The following is a 20,354-nucleotide window of genomic DNA, read 5'->3' as shown; positions in this document are numbered from 1 at the left end:
AAGTTAAATTTGCAATGGATTTTGTCGCCAACATGTATGAAGTCAACCCTGGATCATATTAAAGACAATAATAGGAGACTAATTAAAAGAACAAATAAGCAAATGTGATGGTAGAACAATGCAGAGTATTTAATTGTTTGCTGCAACTCTATTCACACAATTATATTTTCTTAAGGGGGTACTATACCCCTGGCCAATTTTGTGTCTATTTTTGCATTTTTCTCAAAAATTATAGCACATTGGTGACAAGTAAGATATGTATATTATAGGGGCAAGAACTACAGCTACTGCACTGAAAATTCAGCAACTCCAGGCAAGTAGTTATTGATTTATTGATCAAATATTGGTTTTCCCTCATTTTGGACTGTAACTCCACAACTGTTGTCTGTGCTGAAATAAAATTTCCAGTGCAGTAGTTGTAGTCCTTGCCCCTATAATATACATATCTTACTTTTCACCAATGCGCTATAATTTTTAAGAAAAATGCAAAAATAGGCACAAAATTGGGCAAGGGTGTAGTACCCCCTTAAATTTTGCATTGCACAGATTGATTTCAAGTTTGTCAGTGCAAAATTAAGCACATTTGCAAATTATTTAAAATACCACCAATAATACCCATTCAATTACCTTCGTCTATGTAGTTTGTCTTACAAACTACCTTTATTTATCAATCACCCTATAGTTTTCTTATGATTGGTCCATTCCTGCCACTGTGAAATTGAGGTTCGGCTAACTGAACTCCAATCGGGCTGGAATTATCAATTATGCAGAAAATTGAAATTGAGGCATAAGTTTTCCAATCGATTTTCCACAGTATTCAAAGTATACTGGGTAACTAAGTACAATTTGAGACTTGGTCATTTGGTACGGTACATATGTAATATACAAGTACAATAGAAGGAAATTACCTTTTAATTTAATTTAAATTAACTTTTTTTCCAATTTTAATTTGTAATATTAATTAAGACTAATTTCTTGGAAAAATTGAAATTAAAAGCAATTATGCATTAAAATTAGCACAATGCAAAAAGTAATTTGCTTCTGTTGTACCTCAACTATTATACGTACCAAGTCTCAGTTAAATAGTCCTTAAAATTAGTTAACTTTGAATACTGTGAAAAATGAAAATGTAATTGAAAACGTTCAGTGTTCGAAATATGCCTCCAAAAGTTATAGGCCCGAGAGAAAAGTTACCGACCAAACAGTACATGTTTTGTATACCAAAAACTACTAAAAAACTAAATTACCTACATGTACACAATTAGCCTTAACGATGCTTACTGAACTCAAATTTTGTTTTGATTCTGAATTTGATTTTAAGCTAAAATATCAATGTGCAAATTAGCACACCATGCAGTTATTGTATCATACAAAGAAAAGGCATGTACATCATTATAATTTAAACTTAAATTGCATTTCACCTTGACCCATAAATGTGCTTAGTAATAATCAACATAAAAATTACCACAGAACCTCCATTCCCTGACAGCAATATGTTTTCTACCAATTCAAATCAAAGCATATATCAAAATTATGGAATGTTAGAAGTTACCCAGTATCATTCAACATTATATTAATGTTGAAGCTGACATAAAACAACAAGTAGAAATGTACATGTAATATGGTATTTCTGGTGTCATTTTGCAGCTATATTGAGGAACAAAATAAACATTTCCTAGATTTTTGCACCGGTTTGGTGAGACGTAAGATATCAGACTAAACACCCATTGCTCCAAAATCCAAATATCCCCTTAAATGGGTGTAATACTATGGAAACTCTATCATTTAGGATTGTCACTCATAAAGACCAAAATAACTTATCCCCGGAATTGTTCAGCATAAGTCAATATTAAACCATGACACATTGGTATCATAAAGGTTTGCCATTAGTGCATGTTATCTGCACATTACTAACAGAGCGCAAAACAACAATGCACTGAAAAACAAAATTTGCATGGCAAAACAATCCACCATGGACATAATTTTCCTCCCAGAGTAATATGCACACATGGTTGTCTAATTTCTCATGTAGTGAAGTTTGTTCAGCTTATTATAAGCGAAAATTATTAGTTTTTTTACTGCACGCATCAATATAGTCACAACAAGGGTAAGCACTGCACCCAAGTGTGTGTACCTCATTCTATATCAATACAGTGTTAGTCTTTTTTTTTTTTTTTATATAAGCCAAATAAACTTTACAACCCTGATATTAATATACAAAGTGAAAATTGTACAATGTTAATAAAACCTAATACAAAGAAAAAACTCAGGCCCTAACAAAGCTGCAGATTGCTTAAAAACCATTCTAGCTACAGCAATGTATGTTCTTTTATATTTCTACATTTGTTCTATTTCCATAATTTCTTAAAAAATAAAATACCAATTTACATAAAACACAAACTCTTTATTTCCTTACATATACATATTATATACAATCTTTTATGCACACCAACAGCAGCCCTGAATTCAATGGTGGGTATATCTTTCCTGTCAATTTCCAGAGGACACCTACCTAAACTGTAGAAAATACAACCTTTAGCACATTTTTAAATTTTCCAGTACTGTTTAAGAGATTTTTTTTGTGAGCAGATATTTTCGTGATTTCCAACAAATTTCATATTCCCATAAGGTATATTGCAGATAGCAATCGATGGGCAAACGTGATGCATGCTGGGAATGAAAAGGGCTCAAAAGCTATAGAATTTGTCACCTGAGATCGCGAATTTGAGCCCTTTACCTTCACAGCATGCATCACTTTTGCAATCGATCGCTATCAGCAATATACCTTATAGAACTTCCATTCGTAAAAATAAACCCTTGCAAAAATTACCACTTATACAGTAATGGCATCAAAGCAATTCTAAGAACTTCAAAAAGTGCTATTTGATTAAAAAGGTGTGCAGTTCTCCAAATGGGATGATGGGGAGGCCACAGTAGGGTTCCAGCTAGTTGCAATACCCAAATAAGTGCCTCCACCATCTCGGAAGTAGGGTGTTAAGAACAAGACAAATAAAAAAAGTCTTTTGGGAATGAATGTAGAGTAGTAGAAAGGCATGTATCTTTTGGGGACAAAAAGATTGTTGATCATTCTTTTTAATTTCAACAAATATAGGATCTTCTTGGTGTCAAAATCAGGCATTTTATAGTAAATATTTCATTAGAATTGAACACACCTGCCAATAGCGTGATGATTGTCCATGTGCACTGTGTGTGTAATACATTTAACACAAAAGTGAATCAAACGCTACTCAATCGTGATTGGTCAGTATTTTTATTAAGTGGCAAGACCGTGCAATCGCATTGTATTTTAAAATACAATTGTGGTTAGATTGTGTACCGCTGTTGGCAGCTGTGTTCATTCAAATGAAATTTTTACTATAGTGACAAAATGGCCAAATACTATTAGGACACAGTCAACCAATGTCAGATACAGTATCAATAGTAATTAGATAAGATATGCAATTATATACATCTACTGTCAAATTGTATGTTGGACATGCTCAGCTTCACTACTGTCAAAACTCGAGTTGCACATGCTCAATTCTCAGTTGGTATAGTCAGCGCAAAGCTTTGAATAATATCATTATGAGATGTTTGCAGAACAAAAAAAGCACACAGTGATTTATAGTGTGCTACACACAGGCACAACGCCTTGACATTGATCCACAAGCCTCAGCACACTTTACAGGTTGTCACTGACCACTACGGCCCCACATCATTCCATAAACCATTTAACAACTACTAGGCACCGCCAGGATTTGAACCCGCAACCTCTCGCACCATAGTCGAACGCCTTATCAATTGAGCTAACTTGACTGCTGTAACATGCCTGGAGTATGTAATGCACATTTTGTCAAAAGTACCTGTTATTCCAGCTGCAGTTTGATACCTTATTTGTGAACAAGGACTAAAGGCCCGTTCATACTACCACCGCATTTGCGATGCGTTGCTTCGCGATGCCGAAATATCGATTACTTTTTGCCGCAACTCGTCGCATTTCCAAGTTAAAATGCATTTAACTTTTTGCGATATCGCAATGCATTAGTTTGCAGTACAATGCAGTGTGGCAATGCACTGCATTGCAAAGCAACGCATCGCAAATGCGGTGGTAGTATGAATGGACCTTAAAGCATACAAGCTGTAAAATTGAAATGGTTGAACCAAAATTGGTACTTAAAAAGTTGCAAAGTAAAGAATAGGCCTATTAGTATTGTAAATCTCAAAATGCTGCCATTTGTTGTTAATATCTGAATCAGATTCCTCAGCTTTGACATGTATGTTATATCTATATGTCTATATCTGTTCTATATCCAATCATTTAATATTTTTCGAAGGCTTAGAGCCAGAACTAGCTATGTCCATTTGTTTTCTTAATTACATGTTACTCATTTTGGTAAATGGACGGTTAATTCTGCCCTCCATAAGAAAATGTTAGTGACTTTGGGGTATATGCATGGTCACTTGCGTATAACTAACTGTTCAAGTGACCATGCATTTCCCCTATAAGTCACTTGCATTTATTATGGAGGGCATAATTAACCGTACATTTGTTGCCGAAATGAGTAACATGTAATTGAGAAAGCAAGTGGACATAGCTAGTTCTGGCTCTAAGCCCTCGATTTGATCTCATGCTATGTCAGTCAGTTGTTTCTGGCCAATGGCATATGGTCATCAACCATATGCATTTGAATTTCTGAATTTGGAACATCAACATGAACTTTCATGAACATCAACTGTATCAGTTTCATTTAATGTTTATAGTCTTCAACTATTTTGTATCCGCTGTTTGCAAACACAGTTAAGCAACATATGAAACTATCAAATTATTGCTATAAAAACTGTACCACTGTTGATATTGTTTCTCATTAGCTGCATGATATGTAAAAATTATGAAAAAAGATTATCAGAAAACAAGTTAACAACATTAAGAAAACTCTTCGTACAGAAAAAATGCTGTACCGTATTTGTTCCATTAACCGCCCAGGACGCTTATTTTAACAAAATAATTTTTGGTGGACGCTCATTTTTGACACTGTTTAGGCCAACAGGATGTAAAAAAGGCCCAAAATATTCATCTATCACCATCAGTGTGTCATATATTTCACACCAAGATTTGCATGGGCAGTTAATAAACTAATATCAGTTTGCTTGTTGTAAAGTCAATGGGTGGGACCGGTGGGTGCTTATGGGCGGTTAATGGAACAAATACAGCAATTACATACAACTATTCATTTGGAAACAGAAAAATCTGTTTCTAAAACTGTGTCCATATCTTGTAATTTCACTGTCAGCTGCTCCTGAAATTTGTCTCGGATTCGGCTGAAGTCCATCACATCTCTGGGTTTCTCCGCTACCCAAAATTTGTCAAATTCAAAAAACAGATAACCTGTAAGATAAAATAAAATAAAATGTGTGAGGTATTATTACTATAAATCAATCTATCAATTTCAATCTTCTGTTCTTCTCCAGCATGCCTCTGTTGGGTAGAGCATTATGGTAGTATTATGTTGCCAGTACAAATCCGTCCAGATGCACTGGTTTTTTCCAACATTTATGTGCCCTAGCTGCTCTGGGTAAATATTACAATTTGTTCATCCAATAAACGCAGAGAAGTATGATAATTTCATCTCTATGTGACTTTGTGTCCTGCTTTGTATATGTTATAAATATGCAGTTTGAGATACTTTCCTCTTGGAATGTAACTAACATCACTTGAAACTTATAGGTCCGTATGCACAAAAGAGTCTAACTGGAATTTAGTTCCATCAGGAATAATCCTTTACTCGTATTTCCTTCTTAGAGTAGCTAGCAAATTCTAAAGATTTAAATATTCAAAAGTAACACAAATTAACTTATTAACTTAAGAAAATGTAAAGGAAAATGTCCTTTCTCCAGGTACTAAATTCCACTTAGACCAGGTCTAACTTTATACCTGGTTTAAAATGTCCTTTCTCCAGGTGCTAAATTTCACTTAGACCAGGTCTAACATTATACCCGGTTTAACTCTTTAGTGCATACTGACCATAGATTTCAATCGTTAGCTCTTCTCCAGCATGCCTTTGTGGCTCAGTTGGTTACAGTGTCATGCTAGTATTACAAAGGCTGCCAGTTCAAATCTGGTCAGATGCAGTGGATTTTTGAATGTGTATGTGTTCATCTTATAGATGAACACATCATAATACTAATCATGGCGTGTCCGTCCGTCCCTCTGTGCGCGCGGCTCGCTAACGCGTGCTCACAGTGCGAATCGCGTGCGGGTAGTGCGCGAAGTACCGACGGGCGCAGTGCGAGCATCGGAAAGCATTACAGTGTGGTTAATCGTGCAGGTGCATCTCATCGGATTTTATGACTTTATCATGTTTTGTAACAGCCTACATCCAGATACTAATTTCGGGGTATTTGCAATTGATTTGGGGGGCCCTCATACATGTATGTGGTAGCAGGACAGAGCTTGGAAGAGGCGAACGATGGGTTTCCAGATTACAGCCAAGTAAGCGTCACAGCTACAAAACTACTAAGTTGATTATTGTGTCAAATTGGGTCTTGATCATTGAGAGACGTATATCAAAGTAGTTTAAAAGGTCAGGGTAGGTAGGCCTATATGGGTAACGGCTGTTGGTTAATTAGAGATAGTCACAAGAACCACCCAACCCGAGAAGCGCGAAATCTAGTTTATAATATACTTCGTTCTTCAAGTTCGAGGTCAAATTATATTGCAATTTCAAAATTACCTCTGTCGCAAAGTATATTCATTTTAAAAGAGTGATGATTGATGAATGATATAAACTTACTATAAACTTGGTGAAAATGCTCCACTGACGGTTTGCCTTTCACTTTATTGTAGAAATGAAATTTTAAAGATCCATTGGAGAGGAAAGTGTAGGCCATACTGGTGAGATTGATTCCAACTACTGCATAAGAATATCTGGGAGGATAACAAGCATAGCCAGTAGTCAATGGGAGAGGTTGATTGATTAATTAGTTATTGATTAACTGATTTGTGAAATGTGGATATCAAATTTGAAGGATTCATTTGTAGGCTGAACTGGTGAACTACTGCATATGTATTAAGGGGAAATGCATGAGCTGCAAGTCACCGGATGGAAATTGATTGACTGATTGATAAGGGAACAATCCAAAACTAGTTGTGTTGGGTTTCTCAGCTAACCACATCCCACCCTTCCAGAAATGTAATCCTGAAATGTTGAACATAGGGACGGTGGTCCCAAATAGATTTGAAGATATGGGTAGTTAATACCATGCATAGTAAATATTCATTTGAGACAACTGTTTTCATTTTGAGCCTATTTACAAGTTGACAACCAACAGGTTAAGTCTCAGCATCACCCATTAATGAGGACCAATACTTCCATGAAGTGCGAGAGATGAAATTGCTATGCACAATCTCACATAAGACAAAAGGCTTGCATATTGTAGACACTTTCTGATGCACATATTGACACATAATCGATTATGTTGACACGCTGACAGGACTCACGATGCCATAAGGTCTTTTCCTTTGGATGCCCTAAAAACTACCTTCATCAGACTAATGTCTTTTTATGAACATAATCAAGTATATCAACATATTTCATCTCCTCCCCAAAATCTAAACTAGATTAGTTTATAGGATGTCATTGAACTTTGATCTTGTGAGTTCTCTAAACGATTAGATATTTTAAGTACTATAATTTACCCTATTTTTGGATGATTTGAGCGTGACAATACATGTCTAGCAGCAGTACTGTGTTCTTCTGCAAAATATCTGCAAAAAAAGATCATAAACAAAAGATACCATTACCACTCCATGAATAATTGTACATTTGACAGAAACATCATCTTCTTGGTTTGGAAGATGCTGAACTACAAAAGTTGGTTGGTAAGTTGGTACAATCTGGGATATGTTAGCTAAGCATGCTCTCCCCACAAACTCAAACGTTTGACAGAAAATGTATAAATGCTGGGTTATATAAAGCATTCATTTTTTAATAAACATTTTAATAACATACAAATACATGTTTGAAAACTTAATGCAAACATAACATTTTTTAAATGTTGGCAAATTATTTACAAAAATATATGCCACAAATATTTTACATTAACATTTTGATAATATTGAATGTTGAATTTCCATATTAAACTTTTCATGACCTTAATATAACCCAACATTAAATGTTATGAAAATATATTGACCAAGACCAGAACATGTCTGTAACACATTTATAATTTTTTTAACAATTTTTTTGCTGGGCTGTTGCAAAACCACATCCTGATGAAATTAATTTCCAAAATCTTATATGTCCTGTTTCAATTAAATGACAATTCATCACTATTCTTAAAATCAAGTATGACGGTATACATTATAAAAATTGTGCAGACAATGAATGAGTGATGTCTTTCAATGTATGGCTGGCAAAATGACATAATCAAGGTCACTAATAATTCCCAATATATCATCATCTGCATGTCATATCTCAAAAGGCTGCCTTGTGTGATTTTTTTATTTTTATTGTTATCTAATTGTGACGAGATACACTGTAAAATTAATTTTATATATGAAGAGCTTTGTTTCAAAACCCCTTACATCCACTTGCCCAATTTTGAGAACACATCAAAAAATCATCAAAATAATCACTGATAAAAGTGATATAAGGTGTTTTTCAAACCCCCATATATCAGAGATTTTTTGATGTCTTCTGAAAAATGGGCAATTGGATGTTAGGGGTTTTGAAACAAAGCTCTTCATATTAATTTGGAGGTATTATCACAATATTGCATTGCAACCTCATGCCAATTCATGAAAGAAAGAAGCATGCTAAAATATAAAACAACAATATGAAATACAATAATGATAATAAGAATCACACAAGGCAGCCTTTTGAGATAGATCAGTATGTGATGCAGACGACGATATGCTTGTATGCTTTATATGCCAACATTTTGACAGAATTTATCCATATCTATAATCTATATCATGTTTCTCAGGATGTTTTGATTTTGTTTTTAGTCATTCATTATTTTATGCTTTACTTACACAAGATTATGTAATCCCAGCATTCCTGAAATGAAAAGAGACACAACATTATGTAAACTTGGATCAGATAAGCTGGGTGTTACTTATTATTTAGCCTAGGGAGCCTTTGCAACCAGGAAAGTTTCAATATCATGCTTAATCCACTTTGTCAGATCCTAACCCCCAGTCGACAAAAATGTCCACTTTTCAGGGTAAGGTCTAAATTACAAAGAAAATGACAAAAAGACCACTTTTCTGTGTCAAACTGTTCAACATAGCACCAAGTTAATTTGTAGGGGGGTTACTTCCACATTTTCAAATTCTGCACCCCCTCCCTGCACACACAATCCTAGCTACAAGCATATGCCACCTTGCTAATAACTTATTTGAGTTTGATAGAAAGAATGATGACCAAACTGCAATCAACACACTATTTTAGTCAGACTAGCTTGATCCTCTTCTAATCCATATCAGCTTATAACAACCTACGGGAATTGATTTATTACTCACACTTCCAATTCTCTAGTGTAATACGTATTTTAATATATCTGTACTGTGTGTTTATGCAAGATAAAAATAAAAAATTTGTCTGAAAAAGGGGATTTTACCATGAAAAAAATTCATGCACAGTACAATATAAGTGTCTTTGGCAGTGTCTGTCCAGTAACAAGGGAGTGGTATATTCTTAAAAAATAACAAGTTATTTGCAGAGAGAGAGAAAGAATGAAAGGGAGGAAGAGTCTATAGAATGAGAAGAGGGTGAGAGAGGAAGAAGAAGGAATCATATGAAATGAAAACTTTCATTTCAGTACAAATGTAAGTAGTAAATGCAGTATGGGTAATTTTGACTTTAAATGTGAAAAACAGAGGTTCAGAAAATTGAAGTTGATAATATAAAACAAGACTGCTTATCAATAATGTTATTGCCAATATTATTGTAGCTTTACAAGCCAAAGTAACTATTACTTTGTAATTCTAATAAAAGTCCAAAGATTTGAAATAAATCCATAGTTAGCTTCAGCTATTATAAACTTAGAGGGTCATTGGGTCAGTGACCAAGTTAAGACAAACTTTTTAACTGAAAAAGGAAATGGGAATTATGAATCACATGGTTGATATATTTCAGACAATTGCTGCCTGCAGTCGGGCAAATTTGATTATACGATCTTGCATAATTTTGCAATATTTTAAGGGCTCTGTAACCCACCTTTGTACAGTATTTTTGTGGGACATGCGAGCACATCAGACACACCAAATTACATTCTGAATCAAGATTGATTTTTTGAAATTCATGATATAATACAAATTTTATGACAAATTATTACAAGATTGTGATCAAACAAAATCAGTCTGAAGTCAGTCATATTCAATTTTCAGTTTCTTATAGGATAGTAAAAAGCATTTACAAAGCTGCATTTTGCAGAAACCCCCATTAAAATTGAACAACCAGTTCAAAAGATATGAGCAATTAAAGAGTTTCCAAAACATGAAGAAAAAAAAGGAAATATTTCTTTTGTTTGGCTATATCTCAAAATCAATATTTCCAACTTTTGACTGATTTTGCTTTATCACATCACAATTATGTTTCCGGGCGCGTTACTTTGCATGCCACTTACCCATGCCTCTGAAGTCTGTTGATGGGTCATCACCTTGGAAACCAATGTCACCCCATTGTTTTGTAATTCTACTCTCTAGTTTGGTGTCAGGCATTAATAGATTCCATAGCTATCAAAGAAATGACAAAGACACATCAAGAGTTACAACACCACTCACGGATAAAGACTTTGAAAATTTTGAAATTCATTTTTTTTTTGCTTGATAGTGAAAAAGAGTTTTTGTTGAAAAATCAATCAAATATGCCACCACTGGCGATGGGAAGGGAAAGAAGGAAGGAATAAAGAGAGAAAACAAAGAAAGAAGTTGTTTGCTCTGGGTGGAATTCAAACCCAAGACCCCTCGCATGCCAAGCACTTGCTGACACTATGCCACAGGTCTTGGGCTTCGCTGGCCAGCGAAACCGTGCCTATATCACCTAGGGCGATTGCATCATCACACCACGTGGGATGCATGCACGAACAGCGCATATACGAAGTAGTATTTTGTAGTACCTGGGCATGTTAGGGTTAAAAGTTCTTCATCTGTCAATCAATTCCTTCATGTATATTTAAAAAAATATGCAATGCTACATACCATATTGTCAACAAAGACACATGGTCCACTCCCCACAAAAAAAACATAAACATAATTATTATATTCTAGTTTCCTGATTCTATTTACATACCTTCAGTAAGATTTCTTCATGTTCATTATTCTTAGTCTCATAGGGTTGTTTCCTAATCTGTTCTAGTTCTTTAATGAGTTGTTTGTAGCCACATATTTGCTGTAGGCAGCACCTCAAATCCTTGGTAAACCTGAAGTACAAAAATACAAAATACTGTAAAGTGAACATTTCTTTTTGCCTTCGGAGCTGCTACTGCGAAAATAAACAATGCGCAAATATATTCCTTTAGTGCATAGGCCAATGTAAGGAAACTTAGAATTGCGAATTTAAAAACAAGGGAAACGGATCCAAATTGGCAAAACGTGAAAAACCAATCACACAAATATTTCAACTTTTACAGTAATCAAACAAAATGTCTGTGTATCTTTCATTTACAAAGTGTGTGGAGACTGGAGAGGATGTCAAATATTATGGACACAAACCAATAAAATTAAACCAAAGTTTATAAAAGATGTAAAACATTTATTTTTGTGTAAACACAAAGTTAGGCAACAACCCAAACATCTGATGATGTCCTATAAAGTACTTTCATTAGGAGGCTGATCCCCTCTTTCCCTCCCTCCTTGTAATGTAAGTGTAAAATATTGAAAATTTCGAACCTCAAAAGATCAACTTTGTCCGATATTGTAACTAGATTTTTACAAACATAATCAGACTTTTTGACCCCCTCCCCAAACAAAAGAATGAATTGGGGCCGGATGATATATCGCATTTTTGACATCACTATTGGATTAATACATAATCATGAAATCATCACAAACAATTCTAAATGTGTTATGAGCTGCCAAACAAACTTATATTGTTCTTAAAATGTTGGATTTGTTTTCAATTTGTAATTGGCAACAGTCTATTTTGAACAGGCTTTCAGCCTTGTAGTTTCATCAGTCTCTTATGTCATGTGACGTGTGTCCTGAAGTACATGTACCCAGGGTTCGATTTACTTTGAAAAACTTGTATAGCAATTTTTAGCTCTTATGTTCTTATAATATTAGCATATGTTTACATTGTAAAATATTGCTATACAAGCTGATATTTGTGCAGCAGGTTGTCCAAAATAGTGAGCATTTTGCTCCACGACAAAGTTAAATCAAACCCTGCATGTACCTCTTTATATCTTTACAATTTGCTTTTAAAAGTAACAAAATAAAGAGTACATACTGTGGATTTTCGTCTGGATCAATGCCTTTCACTGCCATGATGTTATGTACAGAATCTTCAATGTTGATATCATCTTCAGCAAGGACTCTTTTCAGAGCTCCTAGCCTGGAATGCATCAAGGAATTTTCTGTGACAAAAAAAAGAAGGAAATGTTTAGTCCGCATTGTAACTGATGAAAACATACACCCAGGTCCCACACTGTACATCTTCTTCTTTTTTTTCTCTTGGTTTAAAACACTCACAGTGGTTAACACATACTTAAAGGGGCATTTCGTGATCCACAGCCTCATCCCCCCACTTTTCTCAAACAAAGTTGAGATTTTTATATCACTGGAAACCTCTGGCTACATAATGTTTATGTACAAAATATTTCTTGCAGATTAATTCGTTTTGCAAAGATGCACCAGAACGAAATTACAACGCATTGATTGTCTATGGAGCAGTGTAATACACATATCATGCATAACTCGCAAACGCAAAATCAGAATCAACTGAAATTTTGGGAATAGGCCTTTTTCGTGGATATGTACTGAAAAATGTCATAAAAAGAGGATGCTAGGATCACGAAATCCTCCTTTAACAGCTAGGTTGTAATATTCACTGCAAACAGCTTTTATCCGCACAAGTGGTCCAGGGAATGATGTTATTCCGGGTGCTTTACAGACACATCAATCCTCCCATTTCAAATTATGACAAATATTTAATACCCAAAGTAAAATCAAATCAAAATAGCATTCATTTTCACTCAAACTTACACAAACGGACATTAACATGGAAACAATTTAACTAAACTGACCTCAAAAAGAAACTTATAATTATTCACAAGGTCATATCTTAAAATTCTGTCCATAAAAATGAACAAAAATTACACACAGGATTCCTTCAATACTCTACTCTAAACACATGTCAGTAATAAAGCAGTTGTCCAACTGACACAACAGCAAAATGCGCTGACACGGAACAGCTTCCTGGACCACATTCACAGGCGAAAAATTGCAAAAGCAAAAGAAATCTGTGAGAATACATACAAAATCCTTACACAGGTGATTATTTCCAAAGAGTAAGTGGAATAATGTGGAAAAGAGCTGCTTCTGCTTTTCACAAATGTTTCTGCAAGAAACAGGTCTTGTTCCACATTATTCCACTTACTCACAGATTTCTTGTGTTGGGTGCCAATTGTTCGGGACAGGGTTCGCAGGTTTTTGCAGCAGGTGGAAAAAAAACACGTTTTTATTTTATTTGTTTGATTGTTTTTTATTTGGCAAGATCATTAGAATACAAAAACAAATTATAGAGACAGAAAAATCAACAAAGTACATCAATGTGATAAATTATTTAACTGCTGTTAAAACCTCTTGGCAAAAACTTTTGCCATTTTTTGCTGGCAAAAATGGCAAAAACTAAAAAAGTGATTTATAGTTCAGTTTTTTTTATCTCAAAACAAATTATTAAGTTACAAAAATTATTTCCTGAGTGTAACAAGGCTAGATTTTGTAATTATATATATTATATTAAGAAATTAAAGGCTTGCATTTTCATTGCTCAAGTGCATTTAACCGAAATGTGGCAAAAATCAAATTCAAAACTTTTTCGTTTTAAGGACTCGATGAGACAAAAAATTATTGAATGATTCATTAAAATATTTGTGTTACTGTATATGACCTTTCTGTGTTACTTTTTAATATTTGAGTGACTGTATGTGAGTTTTTGCCAGTTTTGCCGGTTTAAACCAGGCAAAAACAGGTTTTTGCTAGTTTTTGCCACTTTGCCGGCAAAACCCGAACCCTGGTGGCTATGAATGTGGTCCAGGAAGCTGTTCCAAGTGCATTTTGCTGACATTGTGTCAGTTGGACAACTGTTTGGTTACTGACCAGTGTTTAGAGTAGAGTATTGAAGTAATCCTGTGTGTAATTATGGTTCATTTTTATGGACAGGATTTTAAGATATGACCTTGTGAAAAATTATAAGATTCTTTTTGAGGCCAGTTTATTTTAAATAAACTTATCAAGCTTTATATTTCTTACCAAGTCGGTGTGCTCTGCGCGCACCAAAATCCTTTGCAGCACAGATGCGCTGTAATTCGGAAGCACCAGTGAGTTTGTGTAATAGCCATTTCAACATATGATGCACCCAGCTGAAGTAAAGGTAGAGGCAAATGCTATACAACATTGCCACACCTCCTGCCCTTCACCTCTGCTATGAATCCGACTGCAACACTCTTGTTTCTAGTAACAATAAAGAAACAGAACAATTTTGTTAAACTTTTATCATTCATGTACATATATGTTTCAGGCAAATGCTATACAACATTGCCACACCTCCTGCCCTTCACCCTCTGCAATGAATCTGACTGCAACACTCTTGTTTCTAGTAAAAATAAAGAAACAGAAAAATTGTGTTAAACTTTTATCATACATGTACATGTTTCAGGCAAATGCTATACAACATTGCCACACCTCCTGCCCGTCACCCTCTGCAATGAATCTGACTGCAACACTCTCGTTTCTAGTAAAAATAAAGAAACAGAAAAATTGTGTTAAACTTTTATCATACATGTACATGTTTCAGGCAAATGCTATACAACATTGCCACACCTCCTGCCCTTCACCTCTGCTATGAATCCGACTGCAACACTCTTGTTTCTAGTAACAATAAAGAAACAGAAAAATTTTGTTAAACTTTTATCATACATGTACATGTTTCAGGCAAATGCTATACAACATTGCCACACCTCCTGCCCTTCACCTCTGCTATGAATCCGACTGCAACACTCTTGTTTCTAGTAACAATAAAGAAACAGAAAAATTTTGTTAAACTTTTATCATTCATGTACATATTCAGGCAAATGCTATACAACATTGCCACACCTCCTGCCCTTCACCTCTGCAATGAATCTGACTGCAACACTCTTGTTTCTAGTAACAATAAAGAAACAGAAAAATGTTGTTAAACTTTTATCATTCATGTACATATTCAGGCAAATGCTATACAACATTGCCACACCTCCTGCCCTTCACCCTCTGCAATGAATCCAACTGCAACACTCTTGTTTCTAGTAACAATAAAGAAACAGAAAAATTTTGTTAAACTTTTATCATTCATGTACATATGTGTTTCAGGCAAATGCTATACAACATTGCCACACCTCCTGCCCTTCACCCTCTGCAATGAATCTGACTGCAACACTCTCGTTTCTAGTAAAAATAAAGAAACAGAAAAATTTTGTTAAACTTTTATCATACATGTACATGTTTCAGGCAAATGCTATACAACATTGCCACACCTCCTGCCCTTCACCCTCTGCTATGAATCCGACTGCAACACTCTTGTTTCTAGTAAAAATAAAGAAACAGAACAATTTGTCAGGCAAATGCTATACAACATTGCCACACCTCCTGCCCCTCACCCCTTGGACTGCAACACTCTTGTTTCTAGTAACAATAAGGAAACAGAACAATGTGTGAAACCTTTATCATGGATGATGCAGGCAAATGCTATACAATATTGTCACACCTCCTGTCCCTCACCCCTCGGACTGCAACACTCTTGTTTCTAGTAACAATAAAGAAACAGAACAATTTGAGAAACGTTTATCATGAATGTTACAGGCAAATGCTATACAATATTGTCACACCTCCTGCCCCTCACTCTCCTGCCCCTTGGACTGTAACATATTCTTGTTTCTAGTAACAATAAAGAAACAAAACAATTTGTGAAAGCGTTTATCATGAATGTTACAGGCAAATGCTATACAATATTGTCACACCTCACCCCTCTGACTGCAACACTCTTGTTTCTAGTATAAACAACAGAGAAACAGAGAAGTTGAGAGAACAATAGTCAGCATGTATGCGATACAATATTGCAACACCTTCTATCCTGCAACCCTGGACCATTTTAAATAATTTTGAAATTATTTGAACAAAAGTGACCACAAAAGTTTATTAAGTGGATATAAAATTTTTGCTGAATTGTCTGTATTTTCGTTCCATTAATTAACCACTCATGCTCCAATAATGTCATAATGACAAATAAAGATACCTAGAACAGTTACTAGTAAAAGAAACATGTCGATCCCACCGCTGCCACCATTTTCGTAAATTCATCTTCCCTATCTGTGAGTCACTCATCAGTCCTGCTGAGACTCAAACCCACAACTTACAATCCTGTGGTGAAAAGGCAATATTTACCCATCCAAGCATTTTGATTAACTCTTTATCAATGGGTAGGTCTGTCTTCTGCAAAGCAACACCAGGATCCCACCACTGCCACCATTTTGTCATACCTCCCAGCCATATAAAGGCAAAACTTCAGCGAAGTATTCTGCGCATCTTGAAGTCACTCAGTCCTGCCAAGACTCAAACACACGATTCTGTGAAGAAATGGCCAGCATGCTAGCGCATCTAAAGAGGATTTCCCTGTCTGATCTATGGCAATAACAGTAGTATTAAAACACCCTTATACCTCAGTTAAATACAACCCTCCCCGGGAACCCCTCCTTTTCTCATTTAAGTCATGACCTTGTACCTTTAATATTAAGTTTTTGTCATAGTGTATATGTGTATGTAATTAAATAAAGAGCAATAATTATTGTATTTTACTGCACATCGGGGTTAGGTATATTCGTCTCTCAGCATCGGGGGGACTCATGTTTCAGTGTACCGTACACATGCATGCATGAGATTTTCAAAACATACCCTATACAGGATTTGCCCTTTTGAACAAAAAACATAGGAATTTAGCGTGGTTTTGCAACATATTTTCCCCCTTAAAACAGGATTGTACCTAAAAGATAAAGCCAGGATTTATCTGAAAGGTACCACCCTTATACACTTTTACAGGTTTTTGATAAAATAAACCCTTTAGTACATGTACGCTAGTACCGGTATTCACAGGAAAATCGAGTCCGACTCGAAAATTGTGCCAAAAACCAACTGCTGGATAAAATCAGTACATGTTTGTATAATTTTCTACTGTTTGGGTGATGTTCCCAAGGCTAAGCCCAATGCCCCCAATGCTTAATATGAAATAGCAGGATCTAAGACGAATAAAAACAACCCTTTTTCTTGGAAACAGGCATTGTTGGATTTGTGTTCATTATCTGAAAAGGAACCGAACCTTGCATTGCACTGAGATATAATTTTTTTAACTCGCTTGCCAGTCCTATATTATACCACTCATGCACAGGTGCTCATGCACTGTATACGCCGCCGTGCCTGATGCCGATTGTCGATGTCTGTGCTGCTGTGCCTGTCAATGCGATATGCCTGTGTCATTTTTAACTGAGTGAGTCTGTGGCCTGTGGATTCGTACGTAATACACTTACCGTATATTCACTGCAAGTGTCAATGTGACCGTCTATAAAAACAGAAATCCTCCACCAGAAAATGGAACAAAATGTTTGTATCCTAGACCAGCTTATAATTTTAACCTTACAACATGGAATCTTACAATTTACAAGAAACTGAACCGATTGAATGCATTGCCATGTCATTGCCAATGACAATCTTGTGTTGTGTTGTTGATCAATGAATCGCTACCACATTCTCTTCTCGCGTAATGAAGTCTTTGCTTTACGTTGTATGTTTGGTAGAGAAGGCACAATTAGAAAGTGATTGTATAAGAGACGGATCGAACTTCAGTGTTAACGTGTTCCGGGTTCTGAAGTTGACCCGTGTCCCTTAGGCCGTATAAAATTAATGTTTTGGTTCTCGTCCCCTCCCTCCTCAATTTCTGTGATTTGTCCGATTTTTTTTTTTTTTTTTTTTTTTTTAGATTTTTCAATTATTTTAGACTTTGGAATGATCTATGAATTTTTCATACATATAAGGGGTGGTGCAATAATTATGTGTACCCCCAGGGTGAATTATAGGGGGGCAAAGATTTTTTGGCAGGCCAAAGGGGGGGCAAGCATTTTTGGCAGGTCAAAAGGGGGGTCAAGCGATTTTGGCAGGTCAAAAGGGGGGGCAAGCAATTTTTGGCACAGTGATTGTGGGGAGGGGATGTAATTATAGGGTAAAAAGGCGTAGGAAAACGTTAGGAACACGTTCAAATATGCAAAATTTCCTGATCGCTGCGCTCGCACTATATGATAAGACAATTTAAGGTTTTAAATTCGGGTTCCCCAAAATCTTGCATGTGTAAGGGGGGGCAAAGATTTTTGGCACATCAAAAGGGGGGCAAAGGTTTTTTGGCACGTCGAAAGGGGGGGGGCAAAGATTTTTTGGCACGGCCAGAGGGGGGGGCAAGCGATTTTTGGCAGACCATTTTGAAAATTCACCACCATGGGGTTACACATAATTATTGCACCACCCCTAAATAAGTTTATTAGAGAACAAGGATCACTTCCAAGTCTTTTTGTGGTACTCTAGGGGTTTATCCTCAGAATCTCACATTTGAAAAAAAAAAAAAAAAGTGCCTCATCGTTTCTTCAAGCACTGTTGGAAAAGACCGAAAACTACTGAAAATGGTGATTTTACATTGGGAAAAAAAAAAAAAAAAAAAAAACCTCCCTCCTCATCAATTCATGAAAATCCTCTGGACGAGAACCAAAATATTAATTTTATACGGCCTTAAGGCCGTGTAAAATTAATATTTTGGTTCTCGTCCCTCCCTCCTCAATTTCTGGGATTTGTCAGATTTTTTTTTTTTTTTTTTAGATTTTTCAATTTTTTAGACTTTGGAATGATTTATGAAATCTTCATACATATAAATAAGTTTATTAGAGAACAAGCATCACTTCCAAGTCTTTTTGTGGTACTCTAGGGGTTTATCCTCAGAATCTCACATTTGAAAAAAAAAAAAAAAAAAAGGGCCTCATCGTTTCCTCGAGCACTGTTGGAGAAGACCGAAAACTACTGACAATGCTAATTTTACATTGGAAAAAAAAAAAAAAAAAAACACCTCCTCCCTCATCAATTCATGAAAATCCTCTGGACGAGAACCAAAACATTAATTTTATACGGCCTAAGGGCTGGGGTATGAACGTTTGGACAGTATTTATTGTGGGACATTAGAGCACATCAGACATATCGAATTGCATTCTGAATACGAAGAATGTCATTCTGATATCAAATAATTTTGATTTTTTGAAATTCGCAATTTAATACACATTTTATGGCAAATCATTAAAATTGATATTTTGATATTTAACAGTAGGCCTACTTGAAGTAAACTTTATAAATCTGATGATTTACACTTAAAGTGTATGTAGGTGGGATGAAAAGCCGACGATCAATTGAAAATGTTGACCTTTCGTATTGAAGATATGGATTTTTTTCCCCCAAACACCAAAAAAAATTAGGTCTTTTGGGAAAAAAATCCATATCTTCAATATGAAAGGTCAAAATTTTCAATTGACCGTCGGCTTTTCCTCCCTGCTACATAGGCCTACACTTTAAGAATATGTCATTAGATTTATATAATTTACTTCGAGGACTGTTATATAGGCCTAGGCCTATCAAAAATTTGAAAAATATCAAATTTTTATAATTTGTCATAAAATTTGTATTAGGGCCTATATTGTGATTTTCAAAAATGAAAATTATTTGATATCAGAAAGACATGCTTCGTATTCAGAATGCAATTCGATAGGTCTGAGGTGCTCTCGTGTCCCACAAAAAATACTGTCGAAACGCAGTAAACGCTCATTTTAGATCCCTTAATTAAGGGATCGGATAGCAACGTTTAGACCTGGTTTAGCCTGCACAGTATTTTTGTGGGACATGAGAGCACATCAGACACATCAAATTGCATTCTTAATATGATGAATGTCCTTCAGATATCAAATAATAATTTTGGGTTTTTTTGAAATCGCAATTCACTAGTGGCAAATTCATTGAAAATTTTATCTCAAAAGTGTAGGCCTATGCAGCAGGGATAAAAAGCCATCTATCATTTGAA

At 35.4% G+C, this 20,354-nt stretch overlaps 1 protein-coding gene across 2 annotated transcripts; it reads right to left on the bottom strand.

The window, feature by feature from the left end:
* Positions 1-105: 105 nt before the first annotated feature.
* On the bottom strand, positions 106-17,984 carry LOC140160927 (ELMO domain-containing protein 2-like). 2 transcript variants are annotated; one of them, XM_072184277.1, is made up of 9 exons: positions 17,779-17,984; positions 14,477-14,677; positions 12,453-12,579; positions 11,295-11,424; positions 10,630-10,738; positions 9,035-9,059; positions 7,697-7,765; positions 6,792-6,925; positions 106-5,386 (listed from the first exon to the last, which is right to left on the bottom strand). In XM_072184277.1, the coding sequence occupies exons 2-9, from the start codon at positions 14,619-14,621 to the stop codon at positions 5,229-5,231; spliced, it is 897 nt and encodes a 298-aa protein (XP_072040378.1). In that variant the 5' UTR covers positions 14,622-14,677; positions 17,779-17,984; the 3' UTR covers positions 106-5,228. The 2 variants fall into 2 exon arrangements, with proteins under 2 accessions (XP_072040378.1, XP_072040379.1); XM_072184278.1 differs by lacking the exon at positions 17,779-17,984 and adding an exon at positions 14,785-14,819 and having other exon boundaries at positions 14,477-14,643.
* Positions 17,985-20,354: the final 2,370 nt, after the last annotated feature.

Source organism: Amphiura filiformis, chromosome 9 (genome assembly GCF_039555335.1).
Source record: "Amphiura filiformis chromosome 9, Afil_fr2py, whole genome shotgun sequence".
Taxonomy (NCBI): domain Eukaryota; kingdom Metazoa; phylum Echinodermata; class Ophiuroidea; order Amphilepidida; family Amphiuridae; genus Amphiura; species Amphiura filiformis.
Note: the sequence above shows the minus strand (reverse complement) of the source record. Positions and strands in the feature narration are given on the sequence as shown.